At 36.8% G+C, this 27,415-nt stretch overlaps 1 protein-coding gene across 5 annotated transcripts in view; it reads left to right on the top strand.

The window, feature by feature from the left end:
- The window catches only part of LOC6051594, a 73,645-nt gene that overhangs the window by 33,314 nt on the left and 12,916 nt on the right, over positions 1–27,415 (top strand). For 2 of the 5 annotated variants that reach the window (XM_038264762.1, XM_038264761.1), the window contains exons 2-3: positions 1,857–2,556; positions 22,306–22,385. In XM_038264762.1, coding sequence (XP_038120690.1) covers positions 2,470–2,556; positions 22,306–22,385 — 167 coding nt within the window. In that variant the 5' untranslated portion in view covers positions 1,857–2,469. The remainder of the gene's footprint in view (positions 1–1,856; positions 2,557–22,305; positions 22,386–27,415) is intronic. The other 3 variants (XM_038264765.1, XM_038264764.1, XM_038264763.1) reach the window with 2 other exon arrangements.

Raw genomic sequence — 27,415 nt, 5'->3', positions numbered from 1 at the left:
GCGTTGAGCATGAGCGAGCACGAGCTACCTGTTAAGTCCTCATGCTCATGAATGAATGTGCACGGATTCTGGCTCGCTCGCTCATTCGCAACCCTGGGGAAATCCAAGGACTTCCTGGAGTTAAGATCTGTGGGTCAACCGACGTAAAACGCAAGAGATCGACGTTTTTGACCTTGGGAAATACGGGCAGAGCTTCAGTGAGTATGATAGACTTATTTGCTGTTATGTGAACATCCCGTTCCAGAAAGTCCTTTTTAAAGCCGTAGACCCTTGTGTTATAACTCAATGAAATTCTTGGATGACCCAAGACAGTCCAATACATTGGCAAAGTAGTCAACCATACTCACTAAAGCTATATGCGTGTTTGTCCCAAGGTCAAAAACCGTTGACCTCTTGCTTGTTACGGCGGTAGATCCACAAATCTTGACTCCAGAGAGTCTTTGGATGACCAAAGGCATCCAAATACATCCCAACACTCCAGCAAAGTAGTCCACCATACTCACTGAAGTCAACCTCTTGCATGTTACGGCGGTAGATTCATAGATCTTAACCCTAGGGAGTCCTTGGATGACCCAGATCATCCCAATAAGTTGTTACAATAATGATCTGTAGCCTACCACACTCACTAAAGCAGTCTGGGTAGGATCCTTAGTCAATATCTTGAAGTTTCGACTTGTTTCTTTGGTAAACCTCTTGCTCAAAATTTCCGGATGTTTCGGATGGACTAGAACATCCCAGATGTTCCAAAACTATGCTTACTTGTTTCAATATCATATCTAAACAACATACAATTGATACATTTTGAAAACTCTCCGAAAAATTACGAATTCCCAAAGATTCTTAATTTAAGTGATTTAAAAAAAGAATATGGTGTACAGCCTACATTTTTTATTATAAAAAAGTGCACTTTAAATTGAGTTTCGTCGTCAATATTTCCTGACTTCAATGATTCTAATTGCTCTTTAGCCGTAACCGAGAAGTTTCCATCATTGCTCCCTTTCTTCGTATTCATGCTCAGCGTTTAAAAGTACCGTAAACCGGGGTGACTTTGATCGGATTTCAATTTGTTTTTGGAATATATTCCAATAGATAAGGTTTTTCTCAAGATTTTTATTTTTAAAACATGTACTGGGGTAGGCCACATAAAGTTCATGCACTATTTTGGAAAAAAAAGTTTTTTTAATAGTGTTTAGAAAAAATGTTACGTTAAAAATTCTTAGTTTAAATTCCGGGGTGACTTTGTTAGTCATAGTTTTTCATGTTAAAATAAAATTTAAGATGTTCAATCTTTATTTGTACGTTAAATGTACCATCACTAGTACAAGTAGCTGATATAGTTTTTAACAAAAAAAATCAATGTTTATGTTTAGTTAACTTAGTTTATAAGCTTTTTAACAAAATACATATCAACAAAAAATACAAAAACAAATTTACAAACTTATTTAACCCTCTCCTAGTCCAAAATTGTCCAAGGAATTGGAAAATGCATTCCGTTTTCCGATTCAAAATCATGTTCATTGAGAAAGTCATGACACTTTGAGAAGTTTAATATAATGACTTACATCAACATTTTCTTAACTATAGTCAACTAACTTTTTAAACTTTTCAAAATTTTATGAAAAGTTCTTCTTGAGGTACTTTGAACACTTCTCTATCACAGTCAGTATGATTCTAAACCCGCCCGTAAGTATTTTAATTAAACTCTTCATTTTTGCGGAAAATCGCGAACCTATCAAAGCCACCCCGTTTACGGTATTTTGTTTTATTCTCGCATAATTATCTCTTTGACAAATTTCAAGGAAAGTTCATCTCTACAATATTCTAAAACGTGTATCCTCCATTCTTCCTTTTTCCAGGGAAACCACTTCTCTAAACACCGGCTCATCATCTCTTCGTAAGCCGTTTTCCACGCCGGAAAAGCAAAGCACACGCATCGCATCGTGTTGCTGCTCCGTAATGAAGCTCGCTGTCTAAGCTGCCGGGGAATTCCACGTGCGCGTCGAATCTGTGCCTAATTGGATTTATGATGTTGTGAATCGGAATCTCCGGCGGTGAAACACGTGGTGCGCCGCGGTATTACACGTGGTGTTGGAAGAGGTGGCTGCGCCGGGGGAAGCGTGTTTGTAAACGTAAATCATAAATTACCACTGCAGAATGGCAGCAGCAAAACCCAATGTAAATATAAATCAACGAATTAACATTCAACCCGTCAAAACAGCATCCAACAAGGGCCAATAATAACCAGAAAACGGGAAGGAGGTGGGGTTACAATCCCACCGTGGGTGATTTAAAAGGTGCTAAAGGGGTGGGGAGACAGCCAGAGGGGGGGTTTGGATCAACACAAACAAATCCATTCAAGAAGGGTGGTGTTACGGTGAAAAGTTTTCCCACTTTGGCCAGAAGTCGTTCCGTCGTTCGAAGAGTGTTTCCGGCGCAGTAAAGAAGAAGAAGAAAACCCGTTCGAAATGGATGGCAGGAACCGGCGGCGTCAGCTTGGCGGACCATGTCACTGCCTCCGGCCGCTCATTCGGATTTGGGGCATCATCACGGCAATCGGTAAGTGTGTATGGAATGGCAATCACCATCAGCAACCGGGGTAGGACTTGTTGTTGTTCGTCGGCTAATTGGATTTGGAAAGTTGTGATGTTTTCCTTTTTCCCACGGAAAACAATTATCTTTATAGGAGGGAAAGCTGAGGTCTGCTGCTCGAAAGGGTGGGCAAAAGTTCCAAAACAGAATGAAGAGTTGAAGCAGTAGCACTCAATTTGTACGAGTTAAAACGGCAGTTAGTTGGCGGCGGCGCTGAAAGTCGCACCAAATTTGGCTGATTAAAAACTTTGAAATGTGCACCATGTTTTCTCCATCGAACAAGCGTTTCGCCACCTGCGAATCCGCGTGCACGACAAGGACGTAGCATGAGTTTAGATGGCAGAAGTGTAGTGTTTTTTTTTAATTTTTGATTTCTGATATTACTGTATTATTATTCTTAGATCCAGGTCATTGCAATGCATTTTGATTTCGAAACAGCTTTCTATTACAATACGAAGAAAATAACATTTTCATCATTCATTTTGAAATGTCAATGTTATTTACTGTGTTACATTTCGTTGCCTCTGTGCTCTCTTGTGATAAGCTTGCTAGTTTCCCCATCTAGTTAGCATAAGAGAGCACAGATGCACACCATATATTTTTCGTCAAAATTTAAGGGGACGTTTAATACTACGCTTCTATGATGTTAATTTTTAAATATACTCAACAATTAGTGAAAAGTTAAACTGTAAAATTGATGATTTTCCCATATTTAACCCAAAACCAGACGTGCATCCGCTCTAACTCCTCTTTTAGAATAACTTGATTGGCATTTCGCGTAGATGATACCCAGCATGTTGTGCCAGTGATTAGAGTACACTAATGACGGCTCCCGAAGACTAGAGGCTATATTATCATGGCGTGTTTTCTAGAACAACCTTATCAGGAAAAAAAAGTCATCGCTACTTTCAAATGTGTCTTATAGGAAATTTTCTCAGCGAAATGTTTCATCGAGAAATTTCTGAAATATCTTTATTTTAAGTTTTTTGTTTCAAAATCCTTCATCATTTATTGAAAACTTTTTAAAAACAATTCAGAAAATTAGTCAAATGATGTGTTTTATGTGTCATTTAATCATCAAAATAGGCAAAATAAGACAAGAAACAAATTCGTAGAATGTTGCAAATCGCTATACCTTTTTAAAATTATATTTTAACTGAGTTTTGAACTTGTGGAGTTTATTCAGTAATTAGAATTATAAAACCGTATTTAAATAAAAATTTTACTACAATTAATAGATTATTACATAATTTTTAAACATATATCACTTGCCTGCTCTAATTTGGTAGATACTACCAACTTTTTTGCAGGTGTGAGATTGTTATTGCATTTTTATGAAATAAATATGATATTTCCTTTGTCTAAGGAAATATCTCTAGGATTTAACCATTGACCAGTAACACAGATACAAAACATGATTTAAAATCGGAAATGTACTACAAACTACTGTTGCATGCTTCAAAAGTCATATTTTGATAGGTATAAAGTAAATATATATATATATTTTATTTTTTTACTGTTGGAATTAAAATTAAAATTAAAATTTTGTGTTTCAACTGAGTATGTTGAAAACACCTTCATAAACATTTTTTTGGTTAAAACCAAAAAAAATATTAATTTTAACAAAAAATCAAACAGAAGCCTCCATTACAAGCTATTTGAACACAACTCAAGATACTTGTAAAACGTTTTTAAAACAGATAAGGCTTCTAACCACATTGCTGATTACTTGATCATTTCATAAAAAAACCTTTCATACTCATGAAAAGTATTTCTCCTGAAACTCTACACAGTAATTTGTAGTTCAATTTCAAGTAAATAACATGTTTTGGTATCCATGCAACTGGTTAATGTTTGGTTAAGGAATATTTATAGGTTAAGGATATTTATTCATAAAAATCTAATTACCCTTAACAATCTCAAACCTCCAAAAATTTCGATTATATCAGCTAAATCCGAGCAGACGGCTGATATTTGTACACAAAATTTTTGTAATAATCTATTAATTCTTGTTAACATATAATTAAATACGGTTTTCTGATTTCAATATCTGAGTAAATTCCGCATATTCAGAAAGTCAATTTAAACTTAATTTAAAAAAAAAATAGTAATTTGCAACCTTTTACGAATTAGTTTCTTGTTTAATTTTGCACATTTTTATGAGTAAATGACACATAAAACACGTAATTTGACATGTTTCCTAAACTGTTATTAAAAAGTTTCCAATAAATGATGAAGGATTTTAAAACAAAGAACTTAAAATAAAGATATCTCAGAAATTTCTCGATAAAACATTTCGCTCTTAGAAGCATTGGAAAGCTGAGAAAATTTTCTATAATCATATTTGAAAGTAGCAATGACTATTTTTTCTCCTTAAGGTTGCACAGAAAACACACCGTGTTATAAATCAAGTGAGATATAGGGTAAGAACCGTTAAGTGCACTTAAAGAGCTTTAAAGAAGTCTTCTTGAGAGCTTAAGAGAACATTTACATGAAAATATATCTATAATCGGTTTTTCCAATGAATCAATGTTTTATACACATTATTCATGCCAAAAACAAGAGATTTTTACCTGGCAACAAGCATAACGTTACCTTAAACGAAAATGCCATCTAGTACAAGCTGAGTGCCGTTGAAAAGAACTCTTAGCGCCGATGCATGTCCACCCAAAACATTTAAGAAAACATGAAATGATCAATTTTAAAAATGACCTATACAGCTTCAAGCCAGGTCAACGTGTATCCCCTTAACTCTATACAACCCACTCCCAACTAAGCAAATGTCAGCCGATTATAATGAAAAAAAATGTACAATCTTTGACTGAACCGAAAGTTTCTTCCCAAGGTACAGAATTTCGAATATCTACATACAACTGTATGCATAGCTACAAAATAGTTTTAAAACCCCCTTAAAAAAGTTTAGTCAAATTTGTAGCTTAACAATTTAAAATACTAACGAAGAAACCATAATTTTTTTTTTGAAAACATAAGAGGCTCAAAATGACCAAAACAGGGGATTTGTTTTAAGTTGGAAATTTTATGGAAAATAAAAGTTTTAACAACTGAAAACAATCGGTGCACTTTATCGAAATTTCACTAAAGTACTTTTTGATTGAAAATTTGATTTTACATCAAAAAATGAAGTTGACAATTTTTTGCGACCAATATTTTGATTTTTTGAAAAAAAAATAGTTTTGATTCAAAAAATCATAACTCGGTCAAAGATTTTTTGCCCGTTCTGAAAATTTCTGAAAAGTTGGCATTTGATGTCCCCTAAAACATATCAGAAAATAAAAAAGAATAAAAATTGTGTTTTTTTTTGGAAATCAAGTTTTAGTAACAAAACGAGAAATTAAAAATCATTAAAAAAAATTTACCGTGTATCATTTTTTTTCAGTGTAGTCCATTAAAATAAATTTGCAATGGCTTATTTGAAAGCAATCACATTGTTAAAAATAGTAAATTATTAAATAAAAAAACTTCAATGGGTAATTCTCTACCAACTCACACGAAATCGGAAAAAAGTTGCGCCGACCCCTCTTCGATTTGCGTGAAACTTTGTCCTAAGGGGTAACTTTTGTCCCTGATCACGAATCTGAGGTCCGTTTTTTGATATCTCGTGACGGAGGAGCGGTACGACCCCTTCCATTTTTGAACATGCGAAAAAAGAGGTGTTTTTAACTAATTTGCAGCCTGAAACGGTGATGAGATAGAAATTTGGTGTCAAAGGGACTTTTATGTAAAATTAGACGCCCGATTTGATGGCGTACTCAGAATTCCGAAAAAACGTATTTTTCATCGAAAAAAACACTAAAAAAGTTTTAAAAATTCTCCCATTTTCCATTACTTGACTGTAAAAAATTTTGGAACTTTTCATTTTATGGGAAATTTAATGTACTTTTCAAATCTACATTGACCCAGAGGGTCATTTTTTCATTTAGAACAAAAATTTTCATTTTAAAATTTCGCGTTTTTTCTAACTTTGCAGGGTTATTTTGAAAAGTGTTACAATTTTCTACAAAGTTGTAGAGCAGACAATTACAAAAATTTTAATATATAGACATAAGGGGTTTGCTTGTAAACATCACGAGTTATCGCGATTTTACGAAAAAAAAGTTTTGAAAAAGTTGGTCGTCATCGATCATGGCCGTTCATGGTCACCCGCGACAGACACGGACGACGAAACAAAGTGAAACGCAAAAAATAACTTTTTCAAAACTTTTTTTTCGTAAAATCGCGATAACTCGTGATGTTTATCAGCAAACCCCTTAGGACAAAGTTTCACGCAAATCGAAGAGGGGTCGGGGCAACTGCTGTGTGAGTTGGCGATGAATTACCCCAATGAAATTGAATAAATGAGTTTAGTATTTAAATCTTTCCGAAAAAGATATAATTCCATCAATCCTTTCTACTTACAAAACTTAATAAAGCCAGCTGGTTTTCCGCCAATGTAATGCTGCTCAACTGCTGCTGCGATTCTCAGACAAGCATCGTCGTCCCTGGCAATTGGTTTTTCCGATGGAATAAATTTACAAAAAAAAGAAAAAAACGTTACTAAATCCACCTTTAGGTGGTTGGTGCCTTCCTCTCATTTATAGTGATTTCAATCCCCCTAAAGTGTCCACATGTTTATGGATCTCCGCTAACGCAATCGCACCGCCTAATAAAAATGAGTAATGAGTAAAAAAAAAACAAACTACCTACAGACTTTTTGTCAAGATTATACAGACACCGCCTTTGAGGAAAATGGAATCCCTCTGCACGGCTTTTTCGTGGCGATCAGACGGATCAGACCGACCATTTGAGGTTATGTAAATTCATACCATTTTTAAACAGCTTGTAAGTTTTGATAGGTAAGTCAGATCTTGAAAATTCTTACTCCACCTAAAAGGTCTTCTCATATGCTTTCTAAAAATATATAACATGTGAGGGTTTCATGAAAAAACCACCCTTTTTACCATAATTTTAAATTAATATGAAACAGTTTTTTTAACATAACTTTTTTAATACATGATAAAACTGCATGAATTTAAATAGCAACTTAGGGGACGTTAAGACGGATCGATTAAAACCTTTCCGGCCAAAATCGGTTGAGCCTGTGACGAGATATTCAAGTGACATTGATTTGGTACACATGTCTACATACAGCCAAACACACAGACATTTGCTCAGCTGGTGATTCTGAGTCGATATGTACAAATGAAGGTAGGTCTAGGAGGTCTAATTATAAAGTTCATTTTCCGAGTGATTTTATAGCCTTTCCTCAGTAAGGTGAGGAAGGCAAAAATCGCAGAAGCGCCACACCGCGCTTCGGTTTGACACTGTTTTAAATTCAAATTTCCGAAGCTACATTTTGTCCGAACGCGCTTCCGCAGAGTCAATTCATTTCGTTTCGCGAATTTGGCGAAAGAATACAAAAAAAAAAACATGTTGGGACAAACAACTTTTGAGCGAGCTTTGAACTTGTATTTTACGGCAGCATACTTTGGAACTAAACTTTCGAAAGTCCTTCTTTGAAAACAATCGCCGGGTGGGAAACTCTTTTACGGTAGAGTTGTGATGGGGTGGGGGAAAACCCCGAGAGACAGCATAATCTCCTACTTCTAGGGAAATAAAAATGGAAGCAAACAGCTTCCTTTTTTCTCTCCGTACTTGTTTGTTCTTTTGACAGAAGAGGGGAAATGAGTTTTCATTTAATCGCTCCGATTCTATGAATTCTTGCGACGTCTGAGTTAAACCGATTTTTGACAGATAATAGAAATTCTATGGGAAATTCCAGATATTTTTAAACACATTCTTATTTTTGTTTGAAGCTTATTGTTAAAAATATCTACTAACCAAACTATGTAAAGACATCCTGAAATTTTCTGTAACTTTTCTGTAACGACAAAGTTCAGCAAATTGTTCTGTCGCGTCTGGCAGAAGAACCAGCAATCGAAACACATTCCTCCGTGGCAGGCTGCAGCTGGTGGCGGAAATATGTCGACTTGGAAGCATTCCAGCAGTCTAAAAATAAAATGGCACAGATTTGCGGCACAGCGATTGTGCCGGATGCCAACGCATCACACCGGGTTGCCTAGCTTTCAGGTTTGTTTTTTCTTCTGATGGCTGAAATGATTTTTTTTTTACTTTGATTGTCTTATTTCCTAGCTATCTGTCTGTTTTTTAGTCTCTGTCTCCGTAGTCTGGGGAGGAGTTGAACTGTCGTTTTACCTGTTATGTTTGTAATAAGATAAGTTTTTAACTGAACAGCAAAAAATCCGATGGTAAAATCGCATCCAAAAGCATGCACATCACCTTCGTCAAAATAAACACTTAATATTACACACTGCATGGACAATTTTGGCAAACACAAATAAAAAGTCGCAACCGACGAGATTCAAACCCAGCACCAACAGTACGGACTGGCGCCTTAGCCCACTCGGCCATCAGACCGATGCAAAGTTGTTCGGATAAACGCATATATGAGCTTGACATTTTGGTCAAGTAGGTTGTGCAATATTTATTTTACACCCAGGCCATTTACACGCAGCTGGATTACAACTTTTTTAGCCGAGTGTTTAAAAAATGTTCCTTGGTCATATATTTATTTAAAAACGTTACCCAAATTATTTTTTTTCTCCTTGGTTTAAATTAATGTTTATGTTAACCGTTAACTCCGATCAAAAATCGAGAAGAGGTATTATATTTTTTAATTTAAAAGTAAATTTCGTATGTTGAATAGAGCAAAACCCCTCGGAAACCAAAATAGTAATTGATTTGTAATTAGAATTTACAATTTGGGACCATCCATAAATCACGTGGATACTTTTTTAGGGATCTGATACCCGTGGCCAATTGTCCATACAAAAAAAATGTAAGGATCGTTGACAATCGCCATGCGCCTCTACAGTCAGAGAATTTTTCAACTGTCTCACTGTAGACGCACTTGGCAGGAACAATGAGGCAGGTTTTTTTTTAAATCAAGACTAACATTTTAAAAGGGCTAAACATTCAATATAACGCCATTTTGAAATGTTCGTCTTGATTTACAAAAAAATGAAAATATTGCTTTCGAAAAGATCGGAAAATTTCACGAATGCTTCATATTTCAACATTGAAAATTGGACCATTAGTTCGACGTCGTCGTGCTATCATGTCGCACCCGCCATTTTGACGTTCCGAGAAAAACGCGTTTTAATGTTTGACCTTGAATATACAAAAACGAAAGCACACAATGTAAACAATAACAAACACGTTTTGTTTGGCTGACCATTCTGTGCATTGTCCCGAAGTTTGGTTGAAGTTGGTTGCTGAAGTCCCGAGTTATAATTAAAAATGTTTACGGAAGTCTAACTTGTACGTGCGTCAAACGCATCCTGACCTAAAATCCCTTTGCCCTTTGTCGCACTTACATCAATTTTCAGGGAGTGACAAGATAGCACGACAGGATTGAAACATCTTTTATATGTAGAGTGACAAAAATTTTCGGAGCTTTTTTGGTTTTCATTGAATATCTCAGGATTGAAATCGAATTTTGGGGATCTGTGAAGGTCAAAAGGTGAGGCATTGTGAGCTGCACAAAATGGCGTTCTTAACTCAATTTGGCCCAAAATGCACGTACGACAAGTTAGCACGATGGCGACGAGTTGCTGAGATATCGGCAATAGAAAATGGTGGGTTTGTTTGGGTGAGACTTAGAAAACATCAATTTTCCTGTTTTTTAACCTTTGCATGGCAATATCTCAGTAACTAAAGGTCGTATCAACCAAGTTTAATAAAGCAAAATATAGAGAATTTTCGCGGCATTTCAAAATATTTTTTTCAAAAGTGGGCAAAAATGGGCGCAAATTTTAAAAAATTAATAACTAATTTTTGAAAAAGTTACCTAAAAACTAACTTCATCCACCTATGTGGTTGGAGCCTTCCTCACAACAATGGCTGTACACAAGTTTCATCTATTTTTTAGATCCAGCTTCCAAAAAGTACATCGATATCACTTAAGTGGCCATATCTCGAGACAGGGTTGCCAGATCTTCAATGTTTTGCACTCATTGGAAAGATCTTTTGATAACCTAACCAACAATAGGTCGGATGGTGGATCCGGACATTGTTTACATACATTTAAATGAGATCCGGCTTCAAATAAGTACATCAATATCACTTAAGGAGCCATATCTCGAGACAGGGTTGCCAGATCTTCAATGTTTTGGACTCGTTGGAAAGGTCTTTTGATAACCTATCCAACGTTGGGTCGGATGATGGACCCGGACATAGTTTACTTACAGTTAAGTGAGATCCAAATATTTGTGAAAACACATTTTTATACATAACTTTTGAACTACTTATCGAAACTTCAATCTGTATAAAACTCGATCTATGGGACCCTAAACCAAGTCGAATGCAACAGGTTCGGGTCAAATCGGTTCAGCCAGTGCCGAGAAACATGAGCTAGTTTGTTGGTCACATACATACATACACACACACATACACACAGACATTTGTTCAGTTTTCGATTCTGAGTCGATATGTATACATGAAGGTGGGTCTACGACGTTTTTATACAAAGTTCATTTTTAGAGCAGGATTATAGCCTTACCTCGGTGAGGAAGGCAAAAAGCTGTTACTTGAAAACGGTGCACTTTATCAAAATTTCACCAAATCCTTTTTGAATGCAAATTCGATTTTACATAGAAAAATGAAGTTGAAAAAATTTGCGACCAGTATTTACATTTTTTGAATAAATCAGTATTGATTCAAGAATTCATAACTCGGTCGAAGATTTTTTGCCCATTCTGGAAATTTGTGAAAAGTTGACATTGTATGTCCACTAAAACATATCAGATAATGAAAAAAAGAAATAAAAATAGTGTTTTTTGCAAATCAAGTTTTAGTGACAAAAAGTGAATTTCACGACATTGCCGAAGACACCAAATCGATCAAAAATTTCTTCTAAAGCTATAGATTTTTGAATTTTCATACATCATTTTTGTATGGACAGCTGCCAAATTTGTATGGAAAGTTATATGTACAAACTAACGATGCAAAATGGCTTCTTTGGGCATACCGAAGGCACCAAAAAAGTTTCAGCCGGATTTAAAAGTACAAAAATTAGAATTAATAAAAAAAAGACCAAAAATCACTCCCACTTCATGTTTTGAAAAATTTCTATGGATTTTAAAAAGTTTTATGAAGAAAAATCAAAGTGTCTCATTGTTACCCATGGGCCAACCATATGGCATAAGTAAGGCTACCAACTCTTGCTGAGTCAAAATCCGTATACTTTACCGATATGACACCATGGTATAACAAAAACTGTCAAGGAAATATTTAGATAAGTTTGGAATTTGGGAATTAAAATTTTTTTGTTGAACGTTTAAAAGTTTACGAAATGTCAAGTTTGCTTTTACAAATAATATCGTTGTTAGTGTTTTCACGAAAACATTTCTAGAGGTCCTATAAATACAAGCACAACACAAGGTTTTCACAACCAAAATTTGATCATTTATTTAATAAATATGTTTTGTAAGGATTTTCAAAAGAACAATAATTGACAATCAAGTTAAAACTGAGGAAAACCCGGAAAATTATGCAAGTATTCCCTTTAAAATCAAACTGACATTTAAATTAAAATATTTAATAAGAGAAAGCTTTGGCCCAATCAAAAAAGCAATGAAATTTTTAAAAAGTTGTTAAAGTTCCGTATTAAATCCGTTTTCGTATTAAATGCGTATTATGCGAAAAATTCCGTACAAAAATTCTGATTGGTTAAAACTTCGATTTGTGAGAGCCATTTTATCTTTCTTCCCCGTGTCTCATGATTACTCTACCCTTTTGAGATATCACTAGTTTAAAAATATGAGCTAAATAGAAGGTACTGAGAAAAACTTGTTTTTCACAAAATTTAGACTTTAAGTGGCTGTATCCCAGCAACCAGCAATTCGATCAACAAAGTCATAAAAAACATTAAAGGAAAATATTATTTTCAGAGTTGCTTTTCTTTCAACATTAAATATCCATATTACTTTAGAAATACGCATGTTATTTATAAATTATTTGAAAACTATACATGATTTTTAATGTTTTGTTTGTCAATATTCAATTTTCTAATCTCATATCTCCGGTACCAAATTTTGCACCATACTCAACTCTAGCGCAAAAAAGCAAAACAATTCCTCACCATAAGGGTCCGTGTTTTAATTTCACGGAAAAATTGATTTTTTTCGTTTTTCTGGAATAAAGTACTAAATTGGGTACTTATTGGGTTTTCTGATAGGGGTAATTCTCCACCAACTCACACGAAATCGGGAAAAGTTGCCCCGACCCCTCTTCGATTTGCGTGAAACTTTGTCCTAAGGCGTAACTTTTGTCCCTGATCACGAATCCGAGATCCGTTTATTGATATCTCGTGACGGAGGGGCGATACGACCCCTTCCATTTTTGAACATGCGAAAAACGAGGTGTTTTTCAATAATTTGCAGCCTGAAACGGTGATGAGATAGAAATTTGGTGTCAAAGGGACTTTTGATGGCGTACTCAGAATTCCGAAAAAACGTATTTTTCATCGAAAGAAACACTATAAAAGTTTTAAAAATTCTCCCATTTTCCGTTACTCGACTATCTAATCTAATCTAATCTAATCAGACCCTAGCGCAGCCAATCTTTCGAAGGGATCTTGGAGAGTGCCTTAGGTTAGATGACGCCTAGCACTCTTCTTGTCATTTATTAACATTTGTAGTGCGCCATTGCATTGAAATGCATTGAAACATCACAAGCGTTAAAGCGGCCAGGCCTACTGCGTAAAGCCGTATCGCAGAGATGACTCGTAATTGGGTTGAGTTTGAGCACTGAGTGTTCGAACAACAACACAATTCTGAATCGACAGGGGAGGAAGAAGCGTGGGGACACACCACCATACGCTCCGAGATTTTGGTTGTATTCGTTGGGAGTACCATGCTAAGAAGGTTTGGTACTCCGGGACCCTCTGGGATGGGACATTGTATTTCCACGAATGCCCTGGACACTTATTTGCCGAGGTTATAGCGCCACAACTCGCTCTCTGTAACAGTATTCCTAATTCCAGTCCTAGCTCACCAAGTCGTCATGGCCTAGTGGTTGGCATTTTTGCTTAGCAATCCAAAGGACGGGGGATCGAACCCCGCCTCGAGCGACCTAGATTTTTCGTTCATATTCCTCATTTCAAATTTATGTGTTCTTAACATTCTCGTTGGGAGCAGATGGGCATCGAACCCAGAACCATTCGCTTACAAAGCGAACACCGTAACCAGTCAGCCACGGCCGTCCTCTCCCATTTTCCGTTACTCGACTGTAAAAAATTTTGGAACATGTCATTTTATGGGAAATTTAATTTACTTTTCGAATCTACATTGACCCAGAAGGGTCAATTTTTCATTTAGAACAAAAATTTTCATTTTAAAATTTCGTGTTTTTTCTAACTTTGCAGGGATTTTTTTAGAGTGTAACAATGTTCTACAAAGTTGTATAGCAGACAATTACAAAAAAAATCTATATATATAAAAAAAATCGACGGTTTTGTTCGAACGCGAATCAGTTCAGTACGGAGTGTTGGATCGAGGTGCTTTTTGTTGCGTTGGGTTCGTATAAAAGAGGCAACTTTGGCCACTCTGGAACCGATTCCGGAAAATCTGCAGATTGTATGGAAAAAGTAGCGTAAAATCAAATTTTGATCATAGGAGGCTGAACAAGGAAAAAGCTGAAAACGTCAGCAAACGAAAAAATGAAAAGACGAAGTTTTTCGGGTAAGGCTTGTTTAATATATAGACATAAGGGGTTTGCTTATAAACGTCACGAGTTAACGCGATTTTACAAAAAAAGTTTTGAAGAGTTGGTCGTCATCGACGGCCACGAAACAATGAGAAACGCAAAAAATAACTTTTTCAAAACTTTTTTTCGTAAAATCGCGATTACTCGTGATGTTTACAAGCAAACCCCTTATGTCTATATATTAAACGCAAAAAATCTGCTTTATCTGCTCTACAACTTACACTCTGAAAAATACCCCTGCAAAGTTAGAAAAACACGAAATTTTAAAATGAAAAATTTTGTTCTAAATGTAGATTCGAAAAGTACATTAAATTTCCCATAAAATGACATGTTCCAAAAATTTTTACAGTCAAGTAACGGAAAATGGGAGAGTTTTTAAAACTTTTTTAGTGTTTTTTTCGATGAAAAATACGTTTTTTTTCGGATTTCTGAGTACGCTATCAAATCGGGCGTCTAATTTTACATAAAAGTCCCTTTGCACCAAATTTCTATCTCATCACCGTTTCAGGCTGCAAATTATTGAAAAACACCTCTTTTTTCGCATGTTCAAAAATGGAAGGGGTCGTACCGCCCCTCCGTCACGAGATATCGAAAAACGGACCTCGGATTCGTGATCAGGGACAAAAGTTACCCCTAAGGACAAAGTTTCACGCAAATCGAAGAGGGTTCAGGGCAATTTTTCCCGATTTCGTGTGAGTTGGTAGAGAATTACCCATAGTTCACATGATTTCGAACCAAACTGCAGAACTACTCCAAAATTGACGAAATTACACATGGGACGGACTTGACTCGATGGCAGTATTATATTGACAGAAATATCATCAGCCCCTGATCGCATAAATGTCCCATATGCAAAAACAGCAAGCGTTAAGATTACAATTTTCCTCATTTACTGCCAGTCATGGGTTGTTATAATCAGCCATTGCACAGTAGGAAAAAGGGCCCAAAAAATTACCACAACATGATTTTGTGCAAACCATCAATTGCTTTACACCAAAAGCTTCATTTTTGCACCAGGAACAATAATCTGATGAAAAATAGCACTGCACGGACCGGTGGCCGGAGTACAGGCCACCGGAAGATCCGGATTTTTTGAATTAGTATCAGATTTATCCAATCGTGAACTGATACGCTTTCTTCTACCATGCATAGTCAGGCAAAGCAATCCTAGAATAATATTAAATACCATAGGACCCATCGGAACCGGTTTCACCGATCTCCGGTGGCCACATCCGGAACCGCAGTTTGAAACAGTATAAACTAGTCGTGCGACGTATCAAGCCTCTTAATTTTAGATGGAGAGTATTTTTAAGATTGTTGTTGTTGTTGTTAATTTATTTATTTCTGGCAGCTTTAACCTTCTTGGTCATTCGCTGCCCTATTTTTAAGATGTATTTTTGCCTCTTGGGGACCATCCATAAACCACGTGGACACTTTAGGGAGGGGGGGGGGGATAGGCGATTGTCCACGCTCCATACAAAAAAGTTTTTTTTTGTATGGACAATTGTCCACGAGGGGGGGGGGGGTTGAGATTACCAAAAAAAGTGTCCACGTGGTTTGTGGATGGTCCCTTGACCGGTTCCCAGGATCTCCGGTGGCCACATCCGATGATCATATTTGGCAAATTCCTGAAACCACTCTTGCGACATATCAAACTTCATGGTTTTAAAAGAGGAGTGTATAACCTATATCCCCATCCAAATTCAGGAAGTTTGATACGACTAGTTTACGCTGTTTCCTAATGCGGTTCCGGATGTGGCCACCGGAGATCGGTGGAACCGGTTCCGATGGGTCCTATGGTATTTGATATTATCCAAGGATTGTTTTGCATGACTTTTCATGGTAGAAGGAAGCGTGATACTGATTCCGAAAATCCGGATCTTCCGGTGGCCTGTACTCAGTGCGATTTTACATCGGATTATTGTTTCTTGCGCGAAATCATGCTGCGGTAATTTTTTAGGCCCTTTTTCCCACTTTGCATTGTACACTTGACGAATTATAGCTAGTCGTGGCAATTTTAGAATAAAGACTATTCACATCAGTCTTCTTCGAGAGGTGTAAAAGGTAGCGATTAATCTCAAAACTAATCATAGTCGTCTGATTTTCAACACTTACAAAGATTAACAAAATTGTATCTATTTCAAAAGACATTTTTTCTCTTTCGTTCTCCCTCTCGAATGCAATTACGAAATCAAATGGGCAGTTGATAACGTAATTTGAAGAACCTCACAAACGAAAGCAGCCAGAGTATAAATACTCCCATTCATCTTGCGCCACGTTGCTATCTGATTTCCCCAAGTTCAGCAAGCCTCCAACAAAAAAAAAACTCCTCCATTTCTCCATCAAAATCCCAATTTAAATCACGAAATGAGCCTCACGTTCCCATGCGGTGACAACCGAAACGGCGCGGCAACTCCCCGTTTGTCAGATTAGTTCCGCTTCGTGTTCCGTGCCCGGGGAAGATTCCAGGTGGAACGTGCCATCGCTGGTGGCCACGTGGCCCCCATATGTATCCTCCCGAGCTGTAGTCGCGTCGAAATCATTGTCTTGCTCACGTACGGGATCTGGCCTGTTTTCCGCCCGCGTGTTTCTTCCGGTCTAGGGGTAGAATACAGGATGGGGGTTGACCGTCGGTTCTGGCCAGAGACATCGGAAGAAGCCCCCGGAGAAAATGTTCACAAACGCAGGGGTACGCTTCCGAAAAGTGTGATAAATCATATTCCTGGACGTTTGCCTATATATCGAATAGATTTGGAACAGTGAAAATGCAACACTTAAATTACATTTATACCTACTTTTGGCTTGACATTTCTTCGTTCGAACTTCGTTTGGTTCGAAAAATCAAATAACGTGTGACGGTTTATAACCATCCTGCTTATCGAGATTTTACTGTAGCAAACCAAAATAAATTCCCTTGCATTATGGAATCAATTTCGGGCAGAATCGCCGAAACGAAAGTTATTTATTTTATCACAGTGCAAATATTTTCTGTTCCGAGCCAGAGCATCACCACATTGTGCGTGCAAATATCGTTTTGTTTTCCCGAAATATAGAATCGATTCCTCCCAAACTTCAGCTGCAATAGCCAGCCGTCATCGATTCCCAAAAAGTCCCAAATTCTCACTCCACACCCAATTTCCACACATGATTGTGCTGAAATCGAAGCAGTCCCCGCCGCGATGACACCGTTACCTGATTTATCGAACCAGCAGATTTCCCCAACGGCGCAACACGCACTTTTTCCCGCCATTTTTTTTTTTTTTTCATATTGCTTAACTGACACAGTGCGAAAATCTATAACGCGCTCTGTGTTCACTCCCACTCTGCACTCTGAATCTGTTTGTTTTGTTCACCAACTGGGTATTGTGCGGGATTTATGGTACTCTCCAGGATAATACGGTATAATTTATTGTAATTTTATTGTTTTGTTTTGATTGAACCCCCGGGGTTGATTTGCACAAACTGTGTGTTTTGTGGGGGGATTGAATGGTACCTATTGCATCGTGTTGTGGCTCCATTTGTAGCTGAATGGATATTAATACTTTAACGAAGGAACAGTAATGGAATATCCCACTTCGATAGTACACTTAAAGACATGACATGAAGTCCAAATGGTCATCAGTATTGCTCATAACTGGAAGTAAATATATATACTTATTCGATCGAAAAACAGAGTAATGGCCTATCTACAATCACTTAGCTTAGAACAGTTAAAAGTAAAGTAAAATAGACAAACCGTCATCTACACAGAAAAAAATATTCCTGTGAATTTACATTATTTATCATCCTAAGAGGTAACTTTTGTCCCTGATCACGAATCCGAGGTCCGTTTTTTGATATCTCGTGACGGAGGGGCGGTACGACCCCTTCCATTTTTGAACATGCGAAAAAAGAGGTGTTGCCTGGTGAAGTCTTTTATGTAAAATTAGACGCCCGATTTGATGGCGTACTCAGAATTCCGAAAAAAACGTATTTTTCATCGAAAAAAAACACTAAAAAAGTTTTAAAAACTCTCCCATTTTCCGTTACTCGACTGTAAAAAATTTTGGAACATGTCATTTTATTGGAAATTTAATGTACTTTTCGAATCTTCATTGTCCCAGAAGGGTCATTTTTTCATTTAGAACAAAATTTTTCATTTTAAAATTTCGTGTTTTTTCTAACTTTGCAAGGTTATTTTTTAGAGTGTAACAATGTTCTACAAAGTTGTAGAGCAGACAATTACAAAAAATTTATATAGACATAAGGGGTTTGCTTATAAACATCACGAGTTATCGCGATTTTACGAAAAAGTTTTGAAAAAGTTACTTTTTGCGTTTCTCTTTGTTTCGTCGTCCGTGTCTGTCGCGGGTGACCATGAATGGCCATGATCGATGACGACCAACTTTTTCAAAACTTTTTCGTAAAATCGCGATAACTCGTGATGTTTATAAGCAAACCCCTTATGTCTATATATCAAAATTTTTGTAATTGTCTGCTCTACAACTTTGTAGAACATTGTTACACTAAAAATAACCCTGCAAAGTTAGAAAAAACACGAAATTTTAAAATCAAAAATTTTGTTCTAAATGAAAAATGACTTCTGGGACAATGTAGATTCGAAAGTACATTGAATTTCCCATAAATGACATGTTCCAAATTTTTACAGTCGAGTAACGGAAAATGGGAGAATTTTGAAACTTTTTTAGTGTTTTTTCGATGAAAATACGTTTTTCGGAATTCTGAGTACGCTATCAAATCGGGCGTCTAATTTTACAAAAAGTCCCTGACACCAAATTTCTATCTCATCACCGTTTCAGGCTGCAAATTATTGAAAAACACCTCTTTTTCGCATGTTCAAAAATTGAAGGGTCGTACCACCCCTCCGTCACGAGATATCAAAAAACGGACCTCGGATTCGTGATCAGGGACAAAAGTTACCCCTTAGGACAAAATTTCACGCAAATCGAAGAGGGGTCGGGGCAACTGCTGTGTGAGTTGGCGGAGAATTACCCATGTACCAAAAGGTATCATGATAAATGATGTATATTTACATTAGGTTCATTGGAAATTCAGATTAGATTCATTGGAAATTTACATTAGTTTTGAAAATTTACATTACACCCAACTGGCAGTCGCATGATTGTGATGCATGGCGGCATGAAAGTATATCAGAATCTGCATGAAAACTGTCCTCATGCATTTTTTGCGATATAGGGGTATGACATTTTTGCCCGTTACCGACAATTATCGACATTACCGACGGCTTTTTGGTTGTATTTCACAAAAAACACTTAGCAGAACGACGATTGAACCACCAATTTCTTGGTTATTGATCCGACACGCTACCACCGCGCCATGGACGCTTGATGAAACGTACACACAAAAAAATATTTCCGAATGTTACATCATTTATGATGTAACACTTTTGCACGTCATTAAACATTTAAATTTAAATGCAATTTGATGTAAATTTGCAACAAATTATACGCAAAAACATGATTTTACGTGTGATTCAACCGTTTACGTCGAATCTCACGTTTATATCAACTGAGTTTACATGTAATTCATTTTTTACGTGTCGAGTAAATTCACATATTTTTTCTGTGTAGGTGAAAGAGCACCAACATATGCTTCTCTTTGGAGTGTTGCTCGGGGCCGAGCTAGCATTATATGTATTGGTGAGAACTGCAGATCGCTGAAATTTTTACACGCGGGCAAAAATGATCTACGGGCTTACTGCAAAAAATGTTATAAAATGTGACATTTTCTGCAGCAAATCCAATGTTGCAGATTTTGAGATATATTTTTCCGGTTTAGATGATGAATTTTATCACACGAATAAAAAATTGGAAAATAAAATTGTTTTTTTTTTTTTGGTCAGCGACAAAGTTATGAGAAATTGGACGAACTTTCCGTTAACAGTATATAGTTTTTCGTGAGTCTTTGTGCAATATTTTCCCAAACATTTTGAGCGAAAAAAACCGTGGCATCACTTTCAAATTTTACTTTCAAACTTAAAAAATCACAAAATTTCAAAAATCTCCTGTCTTTGACACTTTTTGGTACAATGCGACGGCTTCGAGATACAGCAATATTTAAATTACGAAAAACAACACTATTTAAAAAGCTTACCGCTTCCCAATTGTCATGACTCCATATACATCAAAATCATTTAGGCTAACATGTCTACAAAGTTTCATTGAAATCGGTGAGGGTCGAGTGAAAAAGTATCTGAAAAATTAACTGCCTGTCACCGTGCAGTCATTATCATTATGGTACCTTTCAAGGATTCAAGTGAAACAAAAAGAATGATCTAAATTCACTTACTGATTTTCTTCACTTTCTATTAATTACAATCGACAAAAAAAGGTCAAATCAAGTTGTTGCTTAAAACTCAGATTTTTTCAACCATTTCAGTTTGGTCTAACTTAAAATGACTTGAAAGGCAATGATACGCTTTTGAAAGGGGTTAAGTATCAAGTTTGGTTTTAAAAATGCTAAATGAGATTAGATTGGTATTTTTTCGAGGGTATTTTATAAACCAGAATCAACTTGATACTTAACCCCTTAACATCATCGTGCACCCCTTGAAGCAACAAACAAAAAAACCTCTCACCCAGGCACTGAAAACTCTGATGGCAGTGATGATAGCATTCTGCCCGCTGCTGGCCATTCATCATTTCGCATCGCCACGCCATCGTGCCCTGAGGTTGAGGTCCACATCGGATCGGATGCTGGCAGTCACTTTCGTTCATTTGAGAGCAATGAATTGGTGGTGGATGGAGCCTATTCTGCATCACCGAGCAAAATTGTGAATGCATTGAGGGGACACATTGGGTTTTTTTTGCTGTTGCTTGAGTTTTTTGCCATACTTTGCAAGCTTATGATGCTGGAGACAGTTATTTTCCAACGAAATGATCAGATATGCCAGCCAGCATGATGGAAAATTGTGCCCATAAATCATCAATAGAGCGTGCTGGAATGGATTGCTTGGCTTTACTCTGTTGATGGTGAGTGGAAAATTTTAGTTTACTTGGAATTGGCAAGGACCTGTATTGTATTGAAAAGAATGCTTGAAGCATTTGTTCAAATTTTGGATTTTTGGTTGACAGAATTGCCAATCAGTCGTGCCCTTGTACATGTCATCAGAAATGTTTCGTAGAATAGACTCTCGACTTCCCAACGTCCCATACAAACCTTCGGGTAATCGAACTTCGGATAATCAAGTCTGGCCTGTATCATTTGATATGATAAATTAAGGTTAGAATAAATTGTAATTTATTTATATTATATCAAATGCTACGTGACCTTCAATATATTTCTTTAACCAAACGTTCCCAAAATAAGACAAGCATCCCTTCAAACTCGATCTGTTCGACAAACTGCAGAACGCTGCACTTGGGCAAAATCTTGCCCCAGAAGTGGAAGAAAAGAATGTCTAATATTTAAATGCAGAATGCTGTTCACTGCACTATGCTCCCCGGCAAACCAAAAGGTGCCAACCCGGCCACAGCTGCTGCTTCCGGTGCTGTTCTAGTGCTAGCTTTTTTTTGTGGTTGCTTTGCGTGCGTACACGGAAATTGCCATTCCAACCGATGAATAATGTAGAAGCTTTCTTTTGCCACTGCTAGAACAGAACCGGGTGCGGTGGTCCTCTCTCTTTAGTGGCGAAACATTTTAAACATGGGTAAAAAATCCATTTGGTAGATCTTTAAGGATCTCACCCCTGGGGAAAAAAACCTAGCATAAAGAATGTTCTACTTGGGTCGTCCCGTTTGAGTTCATCTTCCAACCAAAACTTTTCACTTAACTTTGCCAGCGGTCAGTTAAACGGTCGGTTACCGAGAGAGAGATAGAAAAAAATAGTCGACTTTCAGTAAACCCCCCGTAAACCACACTTTTAACATACTTTTATATTTTTTCCTCCTGGTTTTTCTTTCATCCCCACATGCCTTCGGTGCCGGCGCAGTGGTCAGCGGAGTCGGTGTCGACATTATGGTCCACGGTTACAGTGCAGGTGTCTACATCATGTAAGTATACTAGTGACTGGGTTGTGGCCTCATAGACTTTTTCTTTGTAATTTATGCCAAGACTCAAATGAAAATAATTCATCGGATTTCCGGGCAAATGTTTATGTTTGTCCACCAAATAGTTTTTCGGTGCATTTAGCTAAAAATCATATCTGATCAGTAGTGCGGCGCCTGTGGGGACGCGCAGTCCTGCTTTTTCGTGTTATTTTCGTCTCTTTTGTGTCGCTATTTGTGTACATGGGGTGATTGATTTTCTTCTTGTTCTTTTTTCAATTTTTTTTTAGTTCGTGCGTTCGTTGGCCGATGAGTTTGTTTTTGTTCTCTTTATATAGTTTTCGATAGAAACGATCCGATTTTTGTTTGTCGCATCACCTACCACAGTGAATTTTGACCTCATACCCATCTTACTAACCCTTCAAAACTCATGTGATACTTTGTCGGAGACGCAGCCGATTTAGCGGTCCCATCACTCAAGTATTGGCTAACATTCCCATCCACTTCCCCGTGTCTAACCTCTGGTCGTGGCCGGCGTCGGTATTGATCAGCACGATAGGGACCTTTGAAAATTGCGAAGGGGTGATGATTGGTTCCTACTTTTCATCTGTGGTCCACGAGCAATGTTTGGGGTCCTGGTCAATAACGAAGTAGCAGCTACGGGTAGACACCAATGCTATGCTATGCTATGCATTTAGCTTAAAAATCATATCTCGGAATCCTGAAAATATTAACCATTTGTGCCAATTTGCATTGGTTTGCCCATAAACCTCGCGGACAATTTCCATACAAAACAAATCTTTTTGAATGGAGCGTAGGCAATCGCTGAACGTTCCCCACCCCCCTTAGGTGTCCACGTGGGTTATGGATAGTCCCCATACAAGTTTCCATACAATTTTGGTGGTTATCCATACAAAAGTGGTTTGTAAATATTCGGTATCTTGGGACGGAAATTTCTGTTCGATTTGGTGTCTTCAGCAAAGTTTCAGGACTGTTCATAAAAAATATCACGTTTAAAACAAAGTATCAATATTTTTCATTAATTTTAAATCACTAAAATTGAATTCCCAAATCTGTATTTTCAGATTCTCGATTTTTTTTATATAAACTCAGTTGATGTCAACTTGAGATTCGACGTAGACGATTGAATCACACGTAAAATCATGTTTTTACGTATAATTTGTTGAAAATTTACATCAAATTGAATTAAAATTTAAATGTTTGATGACGTGCAAAAGTGTTACATCATAAATGATGTAACATTCGGAAATATTTTGTTGTGTGTATGTTTAGGGTGACCGAAAATGTATCTTTTGAGCCACACAGAAATGTGGACAAAAATTACCTCCGAATTATGATTTGTTGAATAGTTCAAGCAAAAATTACGTGTTTGGAATTGAATTTAGTTGAATTGTAATTGCAATCAAAAATTACTTTACAGACATTGTTATAAAGTGTGCCGTTTTTGGGATATAGCCACTTAAAATTTGATTTTAATTTTTAAAAATCAGAGCAATTCTCCACCAAAACCGGAAATGGATTATGTTTAATTTTTTTAATGGGCTCAGACTTTTTGGAGGCCTTCCCTATGACCAAAAAAGGCATGGCATTGGTTCACCCATACAAAGCACCATACAATTTTGCAATTGTCCATACAAAAATGGTACCGTAAACTGGGGAGACTTTGATAGCCCGGGGTGACATTGATAGAAATTTGATTTGGCCACAAATTTTGATAAGCTATCCCTTAATGCTTACATACTTAAAATTCTCAAAAATGTTTAGATAATAATTTGACAGGCATTTGAAAAACCTATCAAAGTCACCCCGGGCTATCAAAGTCACCCCAGTTTACGGTACGTAATTATTGAAAAATCTGCTTGTTTTGAAGAAATATTCTGATCGGGTTGGTGTCTTCGGCAAATTTGTAGGTATTGATAAAGATTATTCAGGAAAATATTTGTACATTGAGAAAAAAAATAATTACAGTCTAGACTCGATTTTCCGAAGTTCAATTATGCGTATGTATGGGAATTCGAATAATCGAATTACGAACACAAAAATAATACAACAAAAAAAATCGTGATTCGATTATCCGAAGTGAAATTTTGCTAAGACCTTCGGATAATCGAGTCTGGACTGTATTATTAAATTATTATTGATTTTTGAACAAAGTTTTTTAACAAAAAACAAAACTTACCAAAATCCATTTTTTTTTTTTGATTTTTGAAAATTTGGTTCGTTCTTCTCTAAGACCTGCAGTTTGTTGTTCCCTAAAACATAAAAAGAAAAATATTGATAATATGGATTTTGGGAAATTGATTATTTGTAAAATTATTTGTAAAATACTAGTTGAAGACTAAAAAATCCGTGTACTATTTTTCCTAAATATTCCTCCTTCCTTTGCCGAAGACTCCAAACCGATCAGAAAATTCCTTCAAAAGATGACGTCCCATTTTTGTATATTTACGGCCGATTTTGTAGAGAAACCTATGAGTGTCCATCTCTAAAAAAAATTCAAAAGGTACTCCAAGAAAAATTGTTTTTACGAAAAAAAACAATGTTTTTGAGAATTTTTAAAATAAATTATAAATTGTGTGTATACTTCTTTTCGATACAGTTCCTACAGTTAGTACTTAGATACACTCGAAAAAAAAAGAAAAAAACATATTTGAATATAAAACCGAAATAAGTATAAGTATACGATGTGTCCCGTTCTTACTAAACTTTCGATAAAAAAATTCACAAGCAATTGATTTTTTTCGCTTAAGAAAACTTTAAAGGAGATTTAATTTTATTTACTCAATGTTAGAAGTCAACGAGGAGACTAAATTTCAAAGCCATCACTTTGTTTTTGACGTAGACTACGTCTTACTCGAAGGTACTGGGGTGCCATTCCAAAAAACCCGGGTCGAAGGCCCTGGATTACTGCGTCATCCGTCAAACGCTTTAAACTTCCTTCCCTCAAATCGAATCGGCACGATTTCTGCCGCATTCGTTTCAAAAATTATTCAGCAATTTGTTATTAAATTTTCAATGTTGGCAAAATAGTTGTACTATAATAGTACTACTATTGAAACAAATCAATGTTTTAAAATGTTTTCAAAATGCAGAGATTTTGCAAGCAAAATGAGCGCTTCCCACTCAGGGACGGGAATGCCAAGTACCTATTTTGAGGGGAAAATCACCCAAGTACCGCGACCGGTGTCGGTCGCGAAAAAGAAGGGGAAGTAGAGAGCCAACACCATATAGGGGGATGGCGTCGCTATTTTTAGACCACATTTTCCACTTTTTCTCATCGAAACCGACTACTTTATCGACTTCATTTTGCTGGGCGAGATAGGACGCCGTCTATTTTTAGACGATGACTCAGCACTTTTCCACTCTTGCACTTAGAAAAACCAGATGGCAGCACGATGTAACGCCATGTCCCTATATAAGAACGCGCGCCAGAGTGTGTCGGGGGGCCCATCTCACAATTCACGATCTTATTTCGCTAATGTATTTCAAGTATCTAGCTAATTCTTCAAAATTAAGCTATGGAAAACTCTATGTCCACATATCAAAACTTTACGTAGTCTACGCCATTCCGGTTATGTCTGTGACATAACTACTTTGTTTTTTTTTTATAAATAATAAGGTCTTTGAAACCCCTGTTTCGTTGGCAATAAACGTTGATGATTTGGTAATGCTACACCCAAAGTTAAAGTCCGAGGGGTAGTTCTCCCGAAAAGAAACGTGAGGGAAGTACTATTTTGCGAGAGTATAGACCTCTCGCGTGTTCATTCGTTCATTGAAACAGTTCATCCTATTGAGTGGCTTATATGGACAAATGACCGTCATTTAGTCATCAAACCATGGTGGCCCATACAGCAAAGACACGGTTTAATACGCCGAAGGTCTTGGGTTCGAGTCTCGGCACCAGTACTTTTTTTTTGATAGATGAACTTTTTTTTGGAAAATGAACCCATGAGTAAAGTACTTTTGTTAATTTCGGGATTTATCCTCTCCGTCCGCACACAGTACCATTTTACTACCGAACCGTGCTCTTTATCCTCTCGTATGCCGATGTCCAGTTCTGGGTGTATATTTTAAAATGCAGTGTGAGGTAAATTCTAGAAGCTTATTCAGCGCTTCAGTGCTGACGAACCGTGCTCTTTATCCTTTCGTATGCCGATGTCCAGTTCTGGGTGTATATTTAAAAATGTAGTGTGAGGTAAATTCTAAAAGCTTATTCAGCGCTTCAGTGGATAGAATTTTATCTGGTGATTTAGAAGCATTGATGACTCAAAAGCAATCATGACAATGTTTTTAGAAATTTAAAATAAAAAGTTTTTATTCGTTTTAGAATAAAAAGTCATTAAAATAGGAAAAATGCAACAACTATGATTTCCGATAAAGATATCAATATTGATTTGCTGAGTAATCTCTAATAAAAGTAAATAGCAAAACATTTTGCTCCAAATCCTTCATAAAGAAAAACATTAACTATTACTTCCAACATCCACTAACGAAAACAATGATTGCCCTCCAAATTTCCCTACCTTCGCCAACACAACAAATAAGCAAGAAAAGCTTCCCAAAATAATGTGTACATAATAAACCTGGCAAAGCCGGTTCTGCTTCCGAAGAGCCAGAACCGGCTTCAAATCCTTCCCGAGCGGTAAAGTATTATGAACGGGTCATTACCCATCTTTAACGCACCATTTACTGGATTGTACCCCCAACCTCGACCTCCCTTGGAACGCCTGGCACTAAGTTTTGGACCCCGAAACGACGGAGAGCTCTTCGAAGTGCTGACAGTTTTAATTTCCTCCCTTTTCGATGGGTAAATTATGACCCTCGGGAACCAACGGCAGTTTATCTCTACCTGGTTGGAGGATTTTCCGGGGGCAAACTTTGTTATTTTTTTTTTACTCTCGGCATTGTTCGTTATTCGAACCTGCAAATAGTTTCTTTTCCGAGCATAGAGCGAACAACTTTGCCCGGAAATTAGATCAAACAAACTGCTCGGCTATAAACAAAAAAAAAGTTTT

Source organism: Culex quinquefasciatus, chromosome 3 (assembly GCF_015732765.1).
Source record: "Culex quinquefasciatus strain JHB chromosome 3, VPISU_Cqui_1.0_pri_paternal, whole genome shotgun sequence".
Taxonomy (NCBI): Eukaryota; Metazoa; Arthropoda; class Insecta; order Diptera; family Culicidae; genus Culex; species Culex quinquefasciatus.
This window is presented reverse-complemented; position numbering and strand designations above follow the sequence as displayed.